This window comes from Struthio camelus, chromosome 3 (genome assembly GCF_040807025.1).
Source record: "Struthio camelus isolate bStrCam1 chromosome 3, bStrCam1.hap1, whole genome shotgun sequence".
Lineage (NCBI taxonomy): Eukaryota > Metazoa > Chordata > Aves > Struthioniformes > Struthionidae > Struthio > Struthio camelus.
Window position 1 is genome coordinate 23,564,685 of NC_090944.1, and position 23,211 is coordinate 23,587,895.

General features: G+C 39.8%; 1 protein-coding gene across 3 annotated transcripts; it reads left to right on the top strand.

Moving 5' to 3' along the window:
- Nucleotides 1-2,717: 2,717 nt before the first annotated feature.
- On the top strand, nucleotides 2,718-14,665 carry E2F6 (E2F transcription factor 6). 3 transcript variants are annotated; one of them, XR_011140047.1, is made up of 8 exons: nucleotides 2,718-3,101; nucleotides 6,346-6,394; nucleotides 7,924-8,140; nucleotides 8,472-8,630; nucleotides 9,592-9,706; nucleotides 10,400-10,547; nucleotides 12,003-13,755; nucleotides 14,221-14,665. XR_011140047.1 is itself a non-coding variant. In XM_009671388.2 (7 exons), the coding sequence occupies exons 1-7, from the start codon at nucleotides 3,045-3,047 to the stop codon at nucleotides 12,005-12,007; spliced, it is 750 nt and encodes a 249-aa protein (XP_009669683.2). In that variant the 5' UTR covers nucleotides 2,718-3,044; the 3' UTR covers nucleotides 12,008-14,665. The 3 variants fall into 3 exon arrangements, 2 of the variants coding, with proteins under 2 accessions (XP_009669683.2, XP_068793272.1); XM_009671388.2 differs by having other exon boundaries at nucleotides 12,003-14,665; XM_068937171.1 differs by having other exon boundaries at nucleotides 2,726-3,101; nucleotides 7,924-8,134; nucleotides 12,003-14,665.
- The last annotated feature ends 8,546 nt before the right edge of the window (nucleotides 14,666-23,211 follow it).

The window sequence follows — 23,211 nt, forward strand, 5'->3', positions numbered from 1 at the left end:
ACTTAGGAAATGGAATTACCGCCCCCTGGTGGCAGATCAAAAATCAATTCAAAGTGGTAAACAACTTCAAACTGACAACCAAGCAAATCTTTCACTTTAAGAATCGTGTCCAGTACGGTTAATGCCTGGAAATATCACAAAAAGCTAAAGAGCTATTTTCGTATGCAATAAGATAACAGTAAGTGGAGTATAATTTACATTTTCATATGCTAGTGCATTAACCAAAGAATTAATGTGGAAGAGATTTCATTATCAGTTTTATTAAAAATAAATAGTAATGCACTAGAATTAAACCCTTTGATCAACAAAATGCCATAGCTGAAATTCCTGACAGTTCAGTTTCTTCAAAACCTAATTTTCATTTAAAATAAGAATCAGAATTTACACTTTTCACGTGAATGTCAAAAAATTTTCCTGAATCTGAATCAGTGTAGGACTTTTCTTTGCTCAGTTACTTATTTCCACAAGCCCATTGATAGAGGCACAGGAACAACAGAATTTTATCTTATGAGCAGCTAGAAAAACAGTACAGTGTTCTTTTCTAAAAGATGTAAATGTTGACACAATGTTTTTCACATGGGTTAAAATGGAAATGCATGTGTCCTAATCCTCAAATTATAGTACTTAGTCTTCCTCCCAGAGTCTGTCTATCCAATAATCATCAAAATTATACGTAAAGATTTTTATGCTACATGGCACATCCATTACGTAACCCCAAAATAAAGTGGTTCAAGACATCTATTCCAAACCATTTTGCTGTTCCAGATGGAAAAAATTGCTTTATCACAGTGGGTTTATACGACCTGTGACAATAAATGTAACATATGTCTTCCAGTCAAGAATACAAAGAGGGAGACATTTTGATTCCTTGTGGGAATATAGATTTATCACCTTGAAGTAGTCAGCAAGAATTATCATGTTCATAAAAAATGAATATGAATCAGGAATGTCATGCAAGTGTTTTATCTCACCGTGATGTGTTGTTGCTTCCATGGAGAACCTTTTGCATTTGCATTAGTCCCAGCTCTCCTGAGAATACAAACAAGCACCATCCGCATCTTCAGATCTACAACTCAAGTCTTCATGTCTCCTGATACACAAAAATCATAGTTTTGAGGAGTTAAAACATACTTTTTTTTCCTGTTTTTTTTTTTTGTTATAAACTGATTAGAACATGAGAACAACATACCTCAGTTCTGTATGTCTCTACAGGGACAATTATTGTTACGCAAATCATCGACTAGAAATCAGTTGCTACACAGAAAATCCCATCCTGTATCAAGAGATCTGATGTATCATCAGTGGCGCCAAATGCTACTCCAAAGGAATATCTAACCTGCAAGGATAAGAAACAGCTAGTAAATGGAAATGGATTCAATATTTTGTCAAGATAATAGAATGTTAGTTGACCTATCCCATCAGATGCATTGGAAAATGAATCAAGTCCTTCATGCCTTAGACTTCCTCATAGTAGACTAGCAGTTTCACAAAACGTCCAGTGAAATTCACATTTCTACAGAGCACCTGCTTTGAGGGTGTGGAAGGTGGGGGGGACTTTAATTTTCACCAAAAGTTGTAGAGCAGGGAAGCAAAATAATTCAGAATGTTTTCACGTAAAAGAACTCTATGACAGAGCATCTATTGTACCATATGGTAGAGGCCGTTAACTGGCATAAACAGCAATCAATCAACACACGGTTTAACGGACAAAAAGAGTTACATGTTTTACAGAAATGTTTTCATCTGACAAACAGGAGCTAGCTACTAAGCGATGCAGACAAATGAGCAAGGAAACAGTCAGTGCCTGACAAAGGATATCAGAAGTATGGAAGGAAGCACGGAAACTGCCAGTGAATTGGGTATTTGGGAAAAGATTTGAGAACTCCTGTTGAGAGGGAAACGTGCAGGCTTAGTTGAGGCAGCTGCATTTGTTGGCTCCTCTCTGGCCCTTGAGGAACGTACTCAGCTCTTCCCCCACTAACGACTTGTAATTAGTGATTCTCAGTAGGGTCATGGGATCCTGATCTCCTATGGCCGCCTGCTCCTGGCCGGTCAGGACAGGAATGCATTATTTGGCAAGAAGCAATAGTAATTATTTCCACTTGTCTTCAAAGGTGCCTGGGCAGGGCACTTTCTCCTGGCTTACATTGCACATGGAGGGAACGCAAGGATCCTGCTTTCAAATAACTGAGGTAGTGAAAACTCCTGTTTTAATCCACTTTAGACCACTGGGGTGGTGAAGGGAGTTCTCCTTGCCACCCACAGCCCACTGGAAAGACACGGGGGGAGGCGGGAGAGCAAATCTTTTTTTTAATACTGCTTCGGGGTGGGGAAAGGGGGCAACAGCGCAGGGAGCACCAATCTGGGCGATACTCGAAGAAGCCTCCTTCCCCTCGGCGCTCAGAGGAGACATCTCCCCGGCGCTCCCGCAGGCGTGAGCCAGGCAATCGCCGCCGAGCTGAGAGAGAAAGGCGCCGGCGGCGGCCACCCTCCCCCCACCGCGACCAACGGCCGTTGAGGCCCCGGCGGGCGGGAAAGGCGGCGTGGGCGGGGCCGCTGCGGGACCTCGCCGCAGAGGCTCGTGGGTAAGGGAAGTCGTCGCTCGCCGCCCTTTTGGCGGTGGGGGGGAGGGAGGTTTGTCGTCGTCACCTGTCGCGCGCCGCGCTCGCGCCCGTCTCCGCTGAGCGGGCTGAGGCGGCGCGCGCGGGCCGAGGTGGGGTGGGGAGGGGGGGGCAGCCGAGCGCGCGCGCGCGCGCGGCCGCCGGGGCCCTCTCTCCCGCCCAACGGTCCGCTGGCGGCGGTGGGGGAGGGGAGGTGCGGCCGTAACGGGCTGCGGCGAGGCCGGGAGGTCCCTCTACCACCCCTCTGTCCCCTCCTCCCTGAGGCGGGGTGGGGATGGCGGCGCCTTCTTCCGACATGGACTCGCAGCCGCCTCGCCGAGGCCCCTGAGCGCCCTCCCACCGCCGCCTGCCCGCCGGGCGGGAGAGGCCTGCCTCAGCGCTAGGCCGCGGCCGGCCTGAGGAAGGAGGAGGGGCCGGACGAACATGGCCACCCCCGCCAAGTGGGAGCGTCTGAGGCCGCTGCAGCCGGACACGCTGCGTGTGAGTGAGGGACACGGCGGGCGGGCGGGGAAGGGAGGTACTGCCGGCGGATGGGGCTAGGGCGGGACGGCCCTGCAACGCTGTGCTCCCGCCACTGAGCGATTTAAGGCGATCCGGGAAAGTCTTTCCTCTCACCTGTCTGGCAAGATATCCCTGAGCGGGGAAGATGTGGTGTGCCTGGCCTGAGAAGTACACAGAAGCATAGTGATGCTTCCCTCCCTCATGGCTTTTTAGCAGGCTGCCTGGGAGAGGAGGCTGTCATAACGTTAGTGAGTGCAAAGCAATGTCTTTCCTAGCTGCGCTAACTATAACCTGTTAGTCGAGTTAACTAGGTTGTAGATGTGTTTGAAAAATCAGTTGCAGGGTGGTGCTTTATTTTACTCTTATATGAACGTCTGTGAAGTTCAGGTAATCTACTTTTCTGTGGTATCTGGCATTACTTTTAGTAATGTTACGAGGTAGCTAATTAAAAATAGGTTTACTTTTAATTCTGTGTCACTTTCTTTAAGAAATGCTTGGTTTTATTAACTTCAGCTATTGGGCTAAATGTTATTTGGTAGCATTGCCTTCCTGCTATGAAAAGGTTTCCCTGAATTTTTTCCATCAGTAGTTGAAAATTTCTTACTACTAGAGATGGTGATTTTTAGAGACAAAGGGTGTAGGGCACAACATAATGCCGCGTGATGGATCAGCCAACCAGAGGTGCTGTCTTGAATCTGCCTCTCATCAACAAGGAAGTCAAGAGTGTGGTAACCATTAGCAGCCTTGACTGCAGGGGCCACTGAATAGTGGCGTTCAAGATGCTAAGTGTAGTGAGGACGACAAGTAGCTGAGCGCGGATGCTGGACTTCAGGAAAGCAGACTCCAGCTTATTCAGGGAACTGGTAACTGAGATTTTTTTTTGGAAGGTGACTTTGTAGGGTAGAGGAGCTCAAGACCTGGGAGTTCTGGTAAGCACACCTTCACTCAAGCATGGGAATGTATCCAGGAATGTACCATCCAGATACACAGGAAAACAAGATGTGTGGAGGCATGGCTATGCCTGAGCTTGGGGTAGGGGGATCTGCAGGTGGTGGAAGTGAAGTCAAGCTACAGAGGAGAATTGTCTGGACATGTAGGCATGATGTAAGGAAAGCTGTAGCTCGGTTAGTGTTGAAACTGCCAACGGATGTCAAGGGTGACAAAGAACTTTTACCTTAGCAGTAAAAGAATAAACAGGAAAACGTGGATCTGCTGTTGAATGGGGCAAGTGATTTAGGGACAGCAGACACAGATGAGGTTGAAGTACTCGGCCTTCTTGTTTGGGTCTTCAGAAGCGAGGTTCTGTAGGCTCTTGTATCTAAGGATAGGGCTCAAGGAGAAGAGGAACTACCAGTAGTGGCAAAGTATCAAGTCTGGGATTTCTTGAGAAATCTCAGCCCCTACAAGTCTCAACAGGACCTGACGGGATGCTTCCAGAGGGATCTGAGAGAGCTGACTGATATCATTGTGAGGCTGATCTCTGTCATTTTCAAGAGGTTGTGGAGATCAGGTGCAGGTTGGTCAGCCACACTTCAGTCTCTCAAAAACCATGGAGCGAGTTCTCTTGGAAGGCATTTCTTAGGAACGTGAAGGAGAAGGTGGTGACTGGGATTAGCCAGCATGACTATTCTTGCATGACCAAACTGATTATCTTTTTTGATGAAATGACTAGCTCTGTAGATGCAAAGTATTGGATATCATCTGCATTGACTTTAGCAGCACTTTTGAAATAGTATCCCACAGCATCCTTGTCTTCAAGCTGGAAAGTTACAGATGGTCAGCTGCATCTATCCTGTATCTTTATGGGTGATCTGTAGGAGGGCGTGGGATGTGCTCTTGCCAAGTTTATGGATGACACCAAATGAGAAGGGGAAAGTGCCATAGACCCCTAGGCACAAACTGGAGGAATGGTTCAACAGGAGCCTTATGGAATTTCATAAGGAAGTTGACAATTCAATTCAGACTAGAAATCCGGCCACCTGACCCTATAGCCCCCAGTGGTACACACTGGGAATTGAGTGGCTGGGGAACAGCTCTCCTGAAAGGACCTAGGCATCCTCGTGGACAGTAAGCTAAATGTGAGCCAGCAGTATGCCTGGTAGTGATGAAGCCCTGTGGGACTGTAGCAGCAGGAGCATAGCTAACAAATCAGAAGAAGTGATTATTTTTCACAGAATCACAGAATGGTTGAGGTTGTGAGGTTGTGAGGTTGTGTCTTCTTTATCTGGCGCTTGTTAAAGTACTCTTGGATTACTCTGTCACACTTTAAGAACTCTAGTACAGAAAGGATGTTGATAAACTTGAGTGCTACCAGCAGAGATCCACCAAAAGCGGTCTGGAGATTAGTGTACATGAGCTATGAGGGAAGCTGAAGGAGCTGGGCTTTTTAAGCCATAGCAGTGTTCCAGTACTTACTAGGAGGTTATTGAGAAGATGGAGCCAGGCAGTTAACAGTAGTCCATGATGGAAGGATGAAGGAACCTCTCTCGCCTCTCTTCTTTCATTTCATGCCTTTTTTCCAACTTGATATAAGGAGAAATGTTTCACTATGAAGAGACACAAGCAGTGGAAGAAGTTGCCCGGAGAGGTGCAGCCTCTATCCTTGGGGGCTTTCAAGATCCAGCTGAATAAAGCCCCGAGTAAGCTGGTCTGATATCATAGCTGTTCCTGCTTTGAGCAGGAGGTTGGACAAGAGACCTCCTGAGGACTCTTCCAGCTGGAATGAGTCTATGAATTTGAAACTATTCATTTTGTTTGAACTGGAGAGGGAGAAAGGAAGAAAGTAGTTGGGATCATCATGTCAGTTTCAAGACCAGAGCAGACTGCTCGTCTGGAAGTCTAGTACAAAATAACTGTGATGCTGTGTAATATCTGGGTATCTTTTGTATGTGAACTGTTACAGGGAGTGTCTGAAACTGGTGTTTATAGAGTGTATAAAGCTACTGCTTTGTATTGGAACCATTGCCTAAGCGTTGGGGAGTTTTGGTGGCATTTCCTGCTTTCCAATACAGAGGAAAATGTGTTGAGATTAAAGCTTGAAAATTCTGACAGGAATTAATAAGCAAGTACCTCTTCTATCCAGTGAGATTCCCTCACAGTAATACCTGCTGAGTTGTCAGTGCTGTGATCCCTGTAGCATCTACAGCTGAGGTGGGGTTTCACGTGGAGAAGCTTCCTATGTAGATGAAATCTCGTAACGTCAGTTATCCTTTTAATTCTGCAGCCACCAGTGATCAACCTGAATGTGGAAGATGAGGTACAGTTTGTAAGAAGTAAGTTTCTGCATTCCATATGTAAAGATTATCCGTGAAGTATATTACTCTTTTTTACAATGTCGAGTAGGTGTTGTAAACAAGTGTTGTGTGTCTAGTAAAGACAGAACAGAAGGAATGCTGCACACTCGGTGAAATAGCAAACACAATGCAACACATTCTTTGTTTTCCTCTTTTCGTTCCATCTGCTGCAATTATACCTCCCCACTCCTATAATGAAAGTGAGGTTATGGAAAAAATGAGTTAGAGAAAACTGGAACATAATGCTGGAAAAGTTTGCATTTCAACTGGCATTAACAAATGTAAATACAAGCTTTAGTGAATTTTTGTGTCCTTTTTTTTTTTCCTCACTAGTTGTACGTTTTCTTACAGTAATAGAGTCCAGAACTGATTAGCAAGTTGTTGAATCTGTCACCTCATATTAAAGTGTCCACAAGCTTGCAGCAGTGGAATGGATATGATATACCATGAGTAAAAGTGCACATTGCATTCATCCTGGGAAAAATGTTGAAGATTATAAAGTAGAATGTGCTTCCCAGGGGAATTTCCTTACATGCGTGCACGCACAGATGCGCACACTCCCTTGAGGCATTAAACAGGAATGTTCAGTGATGCGTTTTGATCAGATAAGAAATATGTGGTTTCTTTGCAGAAGAAGACACAAGTAACAGCGGCGTTTGACGGTCTTTCATTGACTCTTGCGTCAGAACCCCTTGACTAGTGCATAGACATCAAGTCTTTTTGGTGCTTTAAAACAAAGGAGTACTCAGGCATATATAAGTATGTAACAATCTAAAACTAACCAAGCTGTTCATCAGTAGCTCTTCTGCTGTTTCTGAGAATATGCTGATACTGGGAAGATGCAGCACAGGGGTCTCTCTTAAACATGTGGTGTTATGGTATCTGTAGATCTTCATCTCTATTAGTAAACTCAGTAATGACATCAACAGCTCTTTAGGTCTGAGGCCAAATAGTACAACCTATGTTTGTCCATATATTAAGTTCTTATACTCCAGAACAGATTGGTCACATTCAGATAGAAATAGTCCCTAAAACCAGGCTAACTCTTGAATTGTGAAATTATTTGGGAGACTGCTGGTTGACCTGGGCCAAAGGGATATGAAGAACTGTTTTAACAGTCTAACAGAGCAAATATTAGAGTTTCAGTTCTTGGGCAGGGCCCAGGCACTATCTAATGTACTAACTTACAGTTGACCTATGTTTTTACTAGTATTCACTTAGTAGTTTGAGTCTACATAGCGCAGTGAACGTATGGTAACATAACTATTAATATCCATGTTAGCATGAACTTTGAAAGCGTGAAGATGCATGATTGCTTTTTAGATACAATTACTGCAGACCAATAAAGGTGCATTTGGTTAACAGACTTTATATGATGCCATCTCAATGTCAGTGTTTTAAATGATTGTAGTGTTTCAAGATTTTTATCTTCAGTGCTGTTGTTTGTTTAAAAACTACTTAATATTGTTGTAGTAGTTTATACTAAATATTGCGTCAAACCTTTACAGAGACTCTGAAAGTCACAAAGCCTCGATTCGATGCCTCCCTGGTTTATTTGACCCGAAAGTTCATGGATCTTGTCAAAACAGCTCCACATGGCGTCCTTGATTTAAACGAGGTAGCAAGAACTCTTGGAGTACGGAAACGAAGAGTGTATGACATCACCAATGTGTTGGATGGAATCCACTTAATTCAGAAAAGATCTAAGAACCTTATCCAGTGGGTGTGAGTTGGCTTTGAAACTTCTAGTTTTGGAAACAATAAAAACCAACAGTACTAAGTAATGTTTTTAGCTTGGAGCTCAGAGTATTTTTAAGCATATTTAATTACTTTGGATAAATGAAGCTGTCTTAAATTCTATTGCATCCTTAGACTGTCTGAATTACATACTATATTAATAATTATCAAGTAGGAGAAAAAAAGCAACAATGAAATGTATTTCAGCAGAGCAAAGGATGCCAGAATTCCTTATTGGTTCTTATTAGTACGTTTTCTGTATTCAATAAACAAGCTCTTACTTATATAAACCTACTAGACAACTTTCATATTCTTTTAGAGGTTCTGATCTTGATCAAGTTGTTGGAAAGGCACCAGAGCAGCAAAAGCTTAGAGATGAACTTTCTGACTTGTCAGCCATGGAAGAAGCCCTGGATGAATTAATCAAGGATTGTGCTCATCAGTTATTTGAACTAACAGATGACAAAGAAAATGCAAAATATCCTTTTAACTCTTACATCACTTTATCTATCACATGATTTTGATCACTAGTGCTCAGGTATCTGGTAATAGGTGTAGGCAGACACCACAGTTAGGCAGTAATACTTGACTATGTATTTTATGATAGGGAACTTTCTGGGTTCCTTATATTAGTGTGTATTAGACATGTGCCCTCTTTTGCAGAATCATATGCAGTCAAGTACCTTCCCAGGGAAGTGCTACTTGAATGACTTTTCCACTGCAGAAGTTTGAGAAGAGGTGAAGTAAAAAGAACTGGAGTTGGACTATTTTATTCTTCTTTTCCTTTGGCACTTTGCAATGTAAAGGAAAGAAGAGTGTATCAGTGGCAGAGAGGGTAAGGAAGAGGATTATATTGAGATAAGGAGTCGTTTGGAACAGTAATGAAGAGGAAAGAGTTAAAATGGAGATGAAGCAATAGTCTCAGTCAGTACCTTGACCATGTTCTTGTTCTCTCCATTATAGAATAATATCTCGGGGAGAGACTTTGCCTACCAGTGAGATTGAGTTGATTAGTTAGATGAGAGAGAGGACCTAAAACAGAGTCCCAGTGACCTGTCAACAACAACATTGAATGGTATGGTGGTTGTTCTGTCTGTTGTGAAAGATTCCAGTGTAGTTTTATCTTAAAGGGGGTCCTTGATAAGAGAAAGGGGATTTCCTTTTTTAAATTTTAATTTGATATAAACATTGTTGAGTGGGTTTTTTTTCAATATTGAATATCTCAATCTTTTTAAATTTTGTTTCCCCCTTCTTAAATAAAGAGAAGGGCTGTTCTCCTGTCAGCTACTGCCTAACATTACAAAGTCTAATGTTAAAGCAACCTCAACCGAACTATTTACTGCTTTTCTTAAGTAGGTCTTTTGCTTCAACATAAGTTAACATCATACTCTTTGCTTCTGCCCATTAACAAATTTACAGAATCCTTGACCAATGTATACACTAGCTTATGTGACATACCAAGATATCCATAGCATTCAGGCATTTCAAGAACAGATTGTTATTGCGATCAAAGCTCCGGAAGAAACGAAATTGGAAGTACCAGCTCCTAAAGAAGTAAGTTTTATACGTTTCTCTCTTAAAGGAACAAAAACACTGGAATCTGACCTTGCAACAGCAGTCAGTAATTGACTTCTAGCAATCAATAATTGGCTTCTAGCAATCAGTAATTGACTTCCACTTTATTTGTCATGTATAGCAAATAGTGGTACTTCCATTTTTCTAGTGTTGCACTAAAAAATGCAATAGGTAGAAGAGTCTAAGCAACTTTTTAGACTATGGGGATTTTTGTTTACCTATGTTATTAAACAATAAACATGTCTGAGCTTTAGTTATTACTTTGGTTTTGCTAGAGATAAATAACACTTATTATAGCTGCTCCATTATTTCCAGTATCAGAGTATGTTTGATAATTATGTGGATAATGAAACTTCCAACATGTTGTTAACGTTTGTATACTAAATTGTATATGCAACTATAAATCTAACCAAACAAGATAATAAAATAAGCATAATTTGTTAATGATGTAGCAGCAAATAAATATTTTCTTATTGCTTAATGAATGTAAATTTGTTGTCACTGAAATATTGAATTAGGACACACATAATACTGTAGCCAAAATCAAAAAGTTTTGGCACTTTGGTGGATTATGTCAAAATAGATTTTCCATGGAGGTGTGGACGTATCAAAACTAGATAGCTTATTTGTAAGATTTATTCTTTTGTTTATATGCAAGTCATTGTTTTATAGGATAGCATAGAAGTACATATAAAAAGCACAAAAGGACCCATTGACGTGTATCTGTGTGAGGTGGAACAAGATAAGCCAGGTGCCAAAACTTTTGAAGATATGGATACTGTGTCTTCTGAAGCAAAGCCGACAGTACCTCCTGATGAAGGTAACGTCCGCCATTTACGTATTTATCCCTGTGTAATTTTTTAAAATGCTTGTGATATTTAAAAGTATGTATCAAGACATTGTGATAAAGTTGAAAACGGTGCAAGTATAATTTTTTAGGCATGGTTTAGGTGGTTTAAGCTGTGTGGGAGTATAGGAAATGCCTGAAATGGAAGTCTGTGGTGCTACATTATCTCACAAGAGCAGCAGACCAAGGGGTTAGGCACATGTATCCATAGCAAGCCACTCTTGTTCCCTGACCCCTTTCCTTCCCCTGCTGGTTACTAGTTTCCTGTTAGAGCTGACTGTTCTGTTGCACTCTGCTGATGGAACAGTGTGCAGGTTCTCAGCTGCTTCAGTGCAGAGTCCAGCAGTTAGATACTAGCTGTCATGAGAGCTAAGATGCTGTTTCATGTAAGAGGGTGTGCTGCTTTCACTCATTAACTGTCCTGCCTGAAGAGGGGGAGACAGTGTTTTAAGCTCCTGAAACATGATTGGCTGGAATTTTGTCTGCTAGAGCCCCAGTGTTGCAGGATATTGTGTTTTAAAAATAAACATAGCAGGAATTACAGTAGCTCAGAACACAAAAGGTGATTTATTTTTAGTAATACGACTTTATAGTTGAGGGGAAGAGTTGGCTTTTTGATTTTGTGGTTCTTTTTTGTTTTTTTTTTTTGTTGTTTTTTAAAAAAAACTCCTACATTGCTGAGTTTTCTGGTGCTGTTCTGTTTTGATTCATTTGCTTCATAAACGTCATAAATTATTTTTTCCTCTGCTAAACAAAGTAAATCATAAGAGGAATGATTTTTAGTATTCTTAGGGTGACCTTTTGCAAAACGTTTATGGAACACAGTTCAGAATGAGAATATGTAACGACAGAGAATTCAAAATGTGCTACAACCAGCTTAGAAATGTAGATTACCTATGTTTTGTTAGCTTGACAGATTCTTAAATATGCTGTATAAGAATAACAAATATTTTTTTCTTTAAAGATGGATTTGGGGGATGTAAAATACTAATAATGTAATTTGTAATGACTGGATTTGCTTCAGCCTTGTTGCATAGCTAGAGCAAAGTGATTGAAAATAGCTTCTTGAGTTTAACTTGGCCCCATCTTCTGCAGAGCTCCTAATTTTTAAGATACTGCTACTGAATCTCAAAGTTTATCCATCTTAGAAGATAAGTATATCATGGATGATAAGCAGTATCCTGCTTTACAAAACTGAACTCTTTGAATGATGTATTTAACAGTATATTAACAGAATGAGTAATGTAATCAGACTTTCCCCGTGTGCTTTCTTTTCATGTTCATATCATCAAAGGGAATACGCTTTACGAAATGATTCTAAATATTTTATATTAGAAGCAGGTACAGTGCATGTGTCAATGCAATGCTTACTCGGAACAGTATTTCCTGAAAAGCAGTAAATTTATTCCTTTTTCGCTTCTCTTTCAGAGTGAGATCTCCAAAAGCAAGCTGAGATGTGAGGGATGAATTATGAATCAAAATGTAATGAGAATGTGAATATCTGTGTTACAGAGGTTTTTCAGAACTGCTTGGAACTGCAAACTTACCGACCTGAAATGTTGCATAATGTTTTAAATTTAAAACAGCAGTGGGTTGGTTGAGTGCTTTCACAGGACTGCTTATCTTCCAGGTTAAAAGAAGACAGTTCCTAGAGTTGCTTTTAGGAGTTTTGTTTTCATACTTGCATGTGATCTACAGTGCTTTGGGAAAATCACCCTTTTAGCTTATGAAATACCTTTGAATTGATGGAAAAAATAGGCAAGGAATTACTTCTAAAACTGAAGATCCTAAAACTATTTCTGAACAATCCACAATTCTTATAAGAATGTATATAATAAAGAAATGCACTTTTTAGTTCTGGAGCTGCACTGCTATTAAACCCAATTGTCAAATACAAATGTAACAAGGAGCTGGTATATCAGAAGCCTTTGTTGTAAGGAACAAGATGTAAATATCATGAAAGTTTTGCCTTACATTGTGTAGATGCTGTTTGCATTGTTTGCATCCGGCTCTACATGAACTACGGAATCAACACTGAAGTTAAATAAGTGGGCTTTTTTGTATATATCTGTATCAAGTCTAGGTAGTTGTTGATGTAGATTTATTGAGATAACTTGCATTTCTGCCTTTGTACAGCAAAGAAATAAAATAAGCTTATAAAAATGGTCAGTCTAACTACTTGTTGGGGTTTGTCTTTGAACTGTTGTAATTCACTGGATAACTACAAACAGTAAAACTGATAAGAAAATTTTAAAATGTGATAAACCAGCAGCTAGCTTCTAGATCTGATTCTTGTGATGCCACAATACTGTAGCAATTGTCAGAAAAAGCTTAAACATCAGTAAATACTCAAACTGGTCATTCCATTGTTTCAGGCTATACTATATGTAAATCCTGGACTAGTTTCACACTCTTTTTGGCTTCACCTTGCAAAAAAAGTCACATACTTTATAACTACATCAAACTCTTCTGTGTTCATCTATCTTAGGTATCTATAAAATGAAGCTTTAGAATTTTGAGACTGGATGTTCTAAGTGAATTAAGTGTTGCTATACAATTTACATACATAGACTTATATCACTCTAGCATTAGAAAGTGTTTCTTCATAGTTTCCCAGGTATGATTTTAAAAAAAGGAGAAGAGGGGAGAAAAAACCTCAGAACACCAGCTCTTGGTGTTCCAGATTGTACAGTATCGGCAACCACCCATCCTTCTCTTTCTATTAAGATCTACTGACAGATGATCACATTAAAGCTAATAACCCCCCTCCAAAATTTAACTAGCATCTCTGTAGCCATTTTAGGCAGACACTGTGAAATCAGTTGTTTTATATTCTACTAATAAATGCGAATAAGGTGGGACAGTTGACAGGGAAGAGCTTAAATATACCTAGATAAAGCTTCAGAGTTAATCCATTTACCTACTAAGTTTGTTAGTTCTGTGAAGTATTATTGGAAATACACCAGACTAAAACTTACGTTATAAAGTAATCTTGATTTTATGTTCTAACAACTTAAAGCTCTAGATTATAGGACTTCAGTGTTGGACACTGTCCATGTGCATCTCTATAAAATACAAACTACAGGCTGAACTACTGCAATAATAAAGCAAACTGAAACCATGTTTGCTAGATTGATCACAGTAAAAATGGGGAAGATGCTCCACCGATAAAGCTGGAGAGGTAGGTGTAAAATTAGGAAGTCAAGGTTTTGTACATAAAGATTGTATTTTTCCTTCAGAGGCTGTCTTCTCTCCATGTGGCAGGCTGACAGTTTAATTTTTGCATTGGTGTTTTGCTGGGGGGGGGCGGGGGGAGTGGAAGGAGGCTGCGTGTGAGGAAAGCATTGATTCTCCTAGATTGGTTCAACAACTTGGGATAACGTTATTTACTGTAAAACGTGTAGAGCAATTGCCAGCACGAAATAAGGAATCCTAAATGTTATCTTTTGGGGTGAGATTTTGTTGCATGACGATACAGCATTTTGACCTGGGGAGTAAGTGTACTTTTACAGGATAACCGTCTTACAAATATTAAGGAAGACAGTTTCTAAAAGCAGAACATAATTTAGATTATTTAATTGGAACATTAAGAATTGCTCATTTTAAATCTCTAGTGATTTTGTTCCTTTCTCCCTCCTTTGTGCAGGTTTTCTAGCTGAAGAAAAGAATTTAGTTTTTAACTTCAAGATACACATTTGTCACAGTGAAATGAGAGAAGTTGTAATATGGCAGTTATACTTGAACAATTTTCTTAAATACCTTGAATTGTTTTAATAGTGCACCTTCAGTGGAAGAAGAGGACTTTTGAAGATTTAAACCACTTACTTGTTATTACTATTACTTGAATATTTGTAGTATTGTTCACTTGTGATACTGGAAAACCTTAAAAGTATTGCATATGCTCTAGAAGTCAAGTAACTTGCTGAAAAGATTCAACTTGGACTGTGGAAAAAGTTGAGTGATGCTGAGCTTAAATACAAGTGACAAGCTCACCTAAAAAGTAGATGTGATAAGACCTACTCTGTGATTTTTGTATAATCTTGATTTCTTTTTTTCTGAAAGGTTATTAAACTTTTTGTTGAATCCATAAATGTCCATTTTCAGCATATTTGTGTGTGTAAGCACTTCCCTCAGGTATTTGAAGACTCTACGTGTAATTAAAAAGCTCTAATCTTTTTTTTTGTCTTACCTTCGATAACAATGGCTCAGCATCTATTTTGCATTAATTAGTGGTCACACCACCCAGGATCTGTAATTATTAAATGCCCTGTTTTTGCTGACTGTAATTGGAGCAGACTGCACAACTTGTAGTGTGTCTGCACAGCAGTTCAGACCTTAGTATGGGAAATCACTTGTCAGCATTTTCAAATATGAATGAGACTTTTTAAATAATGTGATTTGTCAAGAAGAGAGAAGATTGTTTAAAATTGTCTTTTTCCAATATTTAAAACAAATTCCTTCATTTTGAATAATCTTTTGTTGTGTGAAGAGCCTCATTTATAGGCCTAATTAAGTTATACTGATTTCGAGAGTTACTCTAGCTCTTGTAATTTTCAGTGGTGAAGCTAGTGTGCTTGCCAGGCAATTGGTTAATCCTGAGTAGACAGTTTACTGTAAGCTTCCGTAATCTTGGTATATAGGCTCGCTCTGGCACAACTGGAACTTAATTAGCTGCTGCAGTGTTTTTCCAGAGCAGAAAATCTGCTCTTTTTGGTTGCACTTCTGACATGCTAATAGTAATTTGTGTAAATTATGTTGAGACTAAAATAATATGTTAGACTTTGTTGTGCGTTGTTTATATAAATCTACACGAAGCGTTCCATATACAGATTTACTGACGGATGTGATATGCATTTCTAAAAAACTACGGTATATGTTTGGAAGGAAATCTTACTTGATACTTGGAGAAAAAGAAGTCTTATTCTCTCCATGTACCTGCTGCTAACATACATGAATGATTCTTTTCCTTCCTTTCACCTTATTTAAGTCTGATAACAGGCCCTATCTAAGGGCCTGTGACTATGCTATCCAAATACCCTGCATGTATATGCGGGTGTACAGTAGCTTCTCACACTGTGATCCATGAATGAGACAGTGTCTGTAATCATTCCTGGATTAAGGGGCGGGGCTCTGGGAGACAAATAATTACTGAATCCTAAAAGTTGTAAGAGCAAATCCAAAAGATAAGCACTCAAAGCATTGACTCTTCTTAGGCCTCATATTTCATAGCATCCTTCTTGAAAAGGGAATCCTAGCATTGGCACTTGAAATGAAAGCTTTAGGAATCTAAAAATCTCTGCAAGAAGCTATTCAAATTCCTGGAATAATTTTGCTTTCAGTCTTTTTTAGCGTCTAATGCAGATCCTGTACAGAACATTTTAGATAATGCAATATTCTTTTGCAGATAGACAAGCAATTTTAGTGGTATGGCTGTCATTTTCTAAGGAATTCTTTTTTTATCTATAGCTATGAAAATGTCACAAGTAGGTTAGGGCAGCCAGTCGTTGCTTCTCTCGCATGTAGCCAAAGTGAATGAAAAAATGAAAAAAAGAAAAAGATAAAAGTTTTTCTTGTGAACTAGAAAGGTGCCAGCTATAAAGTTTCAGCAAGCTGGGAAAGGGAACTTTTATATGTATATGTATGTATTTATGTAAAATGTAACTACAGGGCACACAAATTATTAAGAGGTTTGTTGACTCCTATAACTAGGATAAAAATTGTATGCACAAACAATGGCCTCAGAAGAGTTCATTTCTAGATGTGGAAATAAAAGTTATCTGTCAAAAAAAAGTTTAAAGTCCACTATAAGCATTTCAGAGTTTATGAGGATAATAAAGTTTTAAAGGGGATTATAAATCAGAGATGGGAGCAAACCTTTAAGTGCAAGTTAAGATCCCAATATCTGCAAACTCAAGGAGTAAGAAAAGGTCAAAAGGCCCCATGTTTATTATTCAGCTCATTAACAGTAAATGTTGAAGCTAGATTCAGACCCCTCTAATCAAGATCAAGATTTCTGGCTGAGGCTTAGCATTACCAGAATAATTGTGAGACAGCTGGGCTTTGAACAGAAGAATTCCGGATCTGGCAACATCAGTGACGGAAAATTCTCCTTTTGCTATTTGCAGCAGTAACTGCAGGCAGTTAACTGCTTGTTTACTTTCTTTACAAGCACACAAAGAGGAGTTCTTGAACAAGGGTACCCTTATGAAATATATCCTACTAAATAGGAGGAAAAATGATACAAGTTTTAATAGGGCATCTGGAACTAAGAAAGGTATTAACATGACTTTGGAAAGGAGGCCAGGCAGTAAACATTGCTCATGATGGTACTGATAACGATCGATCTTTCCATGAACTGTGATGAAGCTGCTTTCTGCACTTCTGATACTCTAGGCTGTATTCTGGCTTTGTTCTTTATCAGAAGTGACCAGAAAGTAAATTTCATCTAGAATGAATGAACGAATGAATGAATTCCAGTCTTCCCTTGGCATAAACAATTTTTTCTGACCATACAGAGGCTAAGAAGCTCCTCTGACTAAAAGCAGACACTGTACTATTAGCCGGACGCTCAAGGATGAAAGCCAACTTCCAGTAGTTACCTGTGATAGTAGAAATTCCTCTTCATCAACCCTAATGCATTCCTCCCCCCCCCCCCCAAAAAAAAAGAGACAAAGCTCATCTGGTGTCTCTATCCCCCAAACTAAAGGTGGTTTCACAGAATTTGTAGCTTGGAACAGCGCAATGTCATCTATCTTGTAATGCTACTCCACAAATCAGCAAAGAACCTTTATACCAAGCAATGTTGTCTTCAATGAATGGTGGTAATAATTTATTTTGTTTTACCCAAGAAACAAATTACTGGGGCAAAAATCCCCATGGTGTTATAGAAAGATTCAACCCTAACTGTACAGTAACATGTGCAAAACACTTGAAATGGCAAGAAGCTATCAGAGCTGATGATTTTACATCCTTATTCAGGTGAAGGTAAAACAAACACCCATGAAATGACACAATATGATCCTATCCGGGGAAGGTATTCATGAGAGAAATACAGAGATTTGCCTCAAGAACTGCAGGATCAGTTCTTCCTGTGATCAGAGGTTTGAAAGTGAAAGAAAAATACTTCAGAAACATTAGCACACCTGTTCTACAATAATTTTAATCTGCCCCATTACCTTTAATATCTCTTTTGAAGTCAAGTAAGTCTTAACTGCAGGTTCTTTCTCTCAGAGCACTAAATAAAGGAATAAATACAAATATTAGTCTTCTAATTGCCCAGTCTGATTTACAAATTGGCAGTTTCTCAATGCACAGATCTGTGGTTTTAATTTCTTTGTAAAATGTCAAAGGCACTGACAGCCCTAGGTGGATGAATAGCACGAAAGGAAAATATGAATTACTGAACGTTTATTGTGTACCTATTTGTTTCCTCCAATCTCAAAGGCTCCAGATTGTGTTAGAAATTTACTGCAGATTTAATCTTAGGAATCATATCTTTCATTTCAAAAGGGATTCAATTTATGACATTAAAATGATCACTTAATATATTGAGTCTTAAAAGCAAGTATTTTCCAAATTAAAAAATCTTCTATTCCTAATCTGTAAAATACTCTTCCTTTATGCATGGAGAAACTAGACAGATATTCTGTCCAGATATTCTCTGCATGCTATATTTATATTTATGAAAATTTGTTGCCTAGAAATGAAAACAAGACAACAATAATTGTTTATATAGGAGTTGCTTGAAAACTTATCATGTATTTAAGCTCCCTCTGCTGGCTTCACACCAGCTTTTAACAGACTATTCCTAAAAGTGGTAAGTGGGAGCTATTGCTGTGGGATAAGGACAGAAGTCGGAAAAGTTGTGTTCATGTTTTGGGGAGAAAATGATACAGCTGTATAAAGAAATCTCCAACCCCCCCAAAACAACTAAAAAACTTGTTACCACCTTTAATATAAAAATTGGTCAGGCTAGTGGCTCTTCATTCAATTAACAGCAAAAATTATTGGAGGTACTTTGAATACTCTCCAATTTTCAACTAGAAGTTGTCCTTCAACAGTGTGCTGTACTGACAGCAAACGGCGGCTTTGAAATGGATGCCTAGCAAAGTGACAAATACATTTGGAACTGAGTTGTTAGAATTCCATATTTTATAAAGGAAATTCCCAGTTTACAAATGCTTCACAATGGTAATGCAAGTAGTACAGAGGAATTTCTGAGATCGAGAAGTATGGTCATCAGAAAAATAAGATGTGGGTACTCTGTTTCCATGTAGAGAGAATCTCTGTGTTAGGTCCTCTAAGGACAGTTCTACCTGCACGTAAGAACATATTTCCAGCCTGAAGGTCTCAACACCAAATCACCCTGCCCTTAGGCAGCTTGCTGCCTCTGGGCAAATCATTTCTCTGCTCTGTGCCTGTTTTCAAAACAGAGATGACCGTCCTGATCGACTTTGCAAATTGTTTTGCAGTACAGGGGGTATAAGGAAGGGTAATGTAAAAAAAAAATTATTAGGCTGCGCAGTAAACATCTGCTTCACAGATAAATGATCTGCTGATTTTAAGCATGAGAGTCTTTTACCACTAAATCGGTAACAACAAGTACTACAAGAACAGATACAAAGCAGGAACTTTTATAAGTTTTTACTACTTTTCTTTTTATAAGTTTTACTACTTTCACTATAACAAAATAAGAACATCTTTAGACTTTAAGAGCGATCTGCTACCTTGCATCCTAAAGTTTAAGACCTGGCTGTCTATAGTAATCTGAAGACCTGCAAAAATTGCTAATGATCATGAATACTGTTTCAGAGTTAGTCTGGACAGCTTTAGGCAGCAGTGAATTCGAAAGGATATCCAAACAAATGCTTCCCTTTGTTTATTTTACTTACAGGTTTTTTTTTTCTTTTGCTATCCTATCATTCTTGTATTATAGGACGGGAAAATATTTAGCATCTGATTAATTTTCAATATAACTTGCATCATTTTCAACAATAACAAAATGTTTTCTCTCTAGGTAAAATAATCTGTCATTTAAATAAGCTTAGAGATATCCTTAGTTCTTTCCTCTGTTTCATCTCCCAGTACATCTTTTTTACAGCGTTGAGACAAGAACTGAAAAGAATTTGTCCTTTTGGCATGGTGGCTTTCATGACATCAACGCTGCAACTCGCAGACAGCTTCAACTGGTGCAGAATTTCAAGGAGAATTTTGGTGAAAAGAAAAAGAGAGAGAAATGTAATTCCTTGGTATCTTGATATGGAATTTTTTATCATCTCACCTTCCCTGGATAATGTCATGCCATTGTTTTATGCAAAAATATGTTTTCCAAATTATTTACTTGTTGTTTTTTTCTGAATCTGGTACAGGTAAATTGGGGTATGTTATGGTTTAGAAACATAAGAATTCTGCTTATGACTAGATTGCTACTCCATCATCACTTCTGATGGCGGGAAGTAGCTCATATAGCTGGGAAAATAACAAGAAATCTCACAGGGAGCTGCCAGGAGAAATCTCCTTCTAAAAAAAATTTCTAAAAATTATGTCACCAACAGCAGTTGGCTTGTGTTCTTTACACTATAGGATTTACATCCCCTACAAAACATACCATTTAACCTAAGTATTCTTAACCACATACCTGCTATTCATTAGGTAGGTATTAGCAGGTATCACTGTATTTATCGGTTATGTCAGATATGTCCCAAACCCTATGCTGACTGAAATATATAACATGCAAAGACCAAATTAAGTAGATCACTGCGGCGTATGTATGCCTAAGTACACATATACACTGGGAACAGATAATGTTGCTTGTTATTTCACAGAAGATGGCGAGGGCCACTAGAGGGCTATCTAAAACAATACTTCTGCAAGTTTTCAAACCACCAAGTTACCGCTTGGAAATTTCTTGCCAACTGCAATTATACTTCCCATCAAACACTGTAATTGAAAAATGCTGTAAAGAACATATTTCAGGGCCACTTTCATGGCCTAAGGAAAGTGTTCAGAAACTACTGATCTGAAAGGATGCTACGCAGAGCCAATGTGCCACAAAGATCTCAGAGAGCTGAACAGAAATTTTCCACCATAAAATTCCAGTTCGGCAGAAAGCAAATAGCTTCCCACAGATCCCTGGTTGCTTTTCTTCTTTCAGCACATCAGACAGAATCCCACCAAGTCCTTGGCAGCCCAAGTTCAAGGGCTTCCCCTTTGTCAGCAGCCTGCCTGGGGGACACTACCGAACCAGGGCCATGGCTCGGCTGCACTGCAGGTGGCCGGATGGCTTCTCGGGATACCTGTTGTGAGGGAATCAATGGCAGCTCCTCAGAAAATTCTCAAAAACCTAAATTTCATTCTTCTCTGAAGTGAAATTTTGTATTTCCATTCTGCAAGCAATGCTACGTTTCCAACATTTTGGTTTGAGCTGCGATTCTGTTTTAGTGTAGCAGAAAACACAAAAGTGTTTCCTACAGTTTTCTCTACTCAGCTAAATATTTTCTTTTTTGTTTCCTATGGTTTTACTTGTACCATGGCGTAATCTATTTAAACCAACAAGAAGCTAGCCGTATGTTCAGTGACAAAGGTATCTCTTTCTATTACCTCTAAAGCAGTTGACCAGAAAAGGATGGAGTGCTAATACTGAGGAGTTCTCCCTTCTACAGGGACTGGCTGTTACAAATGACCAGACGAAAGGGACTGAAAAGATAGGGGGAAAAAAATCATCAATCTGAAGAAATAAGCATTAGTTTTAAGTTTTACCCTGGCAGGGTAGATGGGTCAAACTCTTATAGTTAAAAAAGATTAAAATGTGTTTCAGTTTACGTGCAAAAGAAGCAACATAGATTTTTAAACATGGTAATAGAGTCGGGTGAGTTATTTATTTATTTTTAATGGTTAATTCCCCAGCAAATGTGGTTTCAGTCATCTCTAAAATATTTGCTTCAAATTTGCTGAATAGTTTTGGCTGGGAGAAAAGAAAAAAAAAGGAGGGGGTAAACTCTGGCAGAGGAAAGTCTCTTGTTACCCAATAGCTCAAAGATTGGAGCATTTACTTAGGTAGCAGAGACCCCTTTCCACCGGTGTATTTTGAGGCAGGAATGCTCCATCCTTCCTTTTAGCTCTTTGACTAGGTACAGACACATATGGCTGTGGACATACCTCCTAAGTGAGTGGCTGGTTCCCGGCTTGCGGAGCCATTCCCATGCTCTTCCTCGCTGACCTGACGAACTCAGGGCCTATTTGTGGAAGAGCTTCAATATGAGGAAGAAATTCCCCTTACTCCCACTCCAGGAATCCTTAATGCTTAGCGTTTTGAGCAGCTTTCTAAGAAGTAGAATGGTTCAAATTCCCTTGCACAGAAGCAGGATTTCCAGATCCGAAGCCAGTGCTGGAGATGAAAAGGGACTGCTCCTCTTCTTTCCAAGAATCACACTACATTGGGTCAAACAGAACATTTAATCATCCATGCTCCAGCTTATTTTCTTTCAGCAAGAAAAATGGTCAGTTTGGTTCCATCCAAACTATGCTGGTTTTCATTATTTTCTGGGTGGCTTTAGAACAAAAAAGGCAATCTTCACAACGGCTGTGAATAGTCACGAAATAACTTGGTTTCGCTTTCATCCAGGCTGCTCTACACTTTTTACAAACTATCATGACTGCAGCCATAGTGTTTTTACTTGATCTTGCCCTTACTCTATCTTACTTGAATGTTTTTGTTACATTTTACAATACCATTTACCCTTTTTATTTCCAGTTTTATCAACTAATACACTGAGGTTTTTTCCTTGGTCCTTTCCAAATGTTAAACTCTCAACTTCTTTCAGAATTTCCTACTAGGCCCCAAAAGCACATCCCACTATATCACAAATCACAGAATCACAGAGCAGCTGAGGTTGGAAGGGACCTCCGGAGATCATCTAGTCCAACCTCCCTGCTCGAGCAGCGTCCTCTAGAGCATATTGCCATGGAACACATCCAGATGGGTTTTGAATATCTCCAGCGAAGGAGACTCCACTACCTCTCTGGGCAACCTGTGCCATTGCTCACTCACCCTCACAGGAAAGAAGTTTTCCCTCAGGTTCAGACAGAACTTCCTGTGCTTCAGTTTGTGCTCGTTGCCTTTCGTCCTATTGCTGGGCACCACAGAGAGAGTCTGGCCCCATCCTCTTGACGCCCTCCCTTCAGATACTTCTACACAGTGATCAGATTCCGCCCCCCCCTCAGTCTTCTCTTCCCCAGCTCTCTCAGCCTTTCTTCATAGGAGAGATGTTCCAGTCCCCTAGTCATCTTTGCAGCCCTTCACTGGACTCAATCCAGGAGCAGGAGAGAGGCTCCAATCCCCTCGTCATCTTTGCAGCCCTCCACTGGACTCTCTCCAGGAGTGCCATGTCTCTCTTGGACTGGGGAGCCCAGAACTGGACACAGTACTCCAGATGTGGCTTTCCCTAGGGCTGAGCAGAGGGGCAGGATCACCTCCCTCGACCTGCTGGCAACACTCTGCCTAATGCACCCCAGGAGACCATTGGCCTTCTTGGCCACAAGGGCACATTGCTGCCACATGCTTAACTTGTTGTCCACCAGTACTCCCATGTCCTTCTCTGCAGAACTGCTTTCCAGCAGGTCAGCCCCAGTGTGTATT

Excerpts from the sequence above, each read along its gene's own strand:
- E2F6 (XM_009671388.2), top strand. The coding sequence starts at position 3,045 with ATGGCCACCCCCGCCAAGTGGGAGCGTCTGAGGCCGCTGCAGCCGGAC. Across the intron at positions 3,102-6,345 it reads TGCAGCCGGACACGCTGCGT|CCACCAGTGATCAACCTGAA; the intron begins GTGAGTGAGGGA and ends TTAATTCTGCAG. Across the intron at positions 8,631-9,591 it reads GATGACAAAGAAAATGCAAA|ACTAGCTTATGTGACATACC; the intron begins ATATCCTTTTAA and ends ACCAATGTATAC.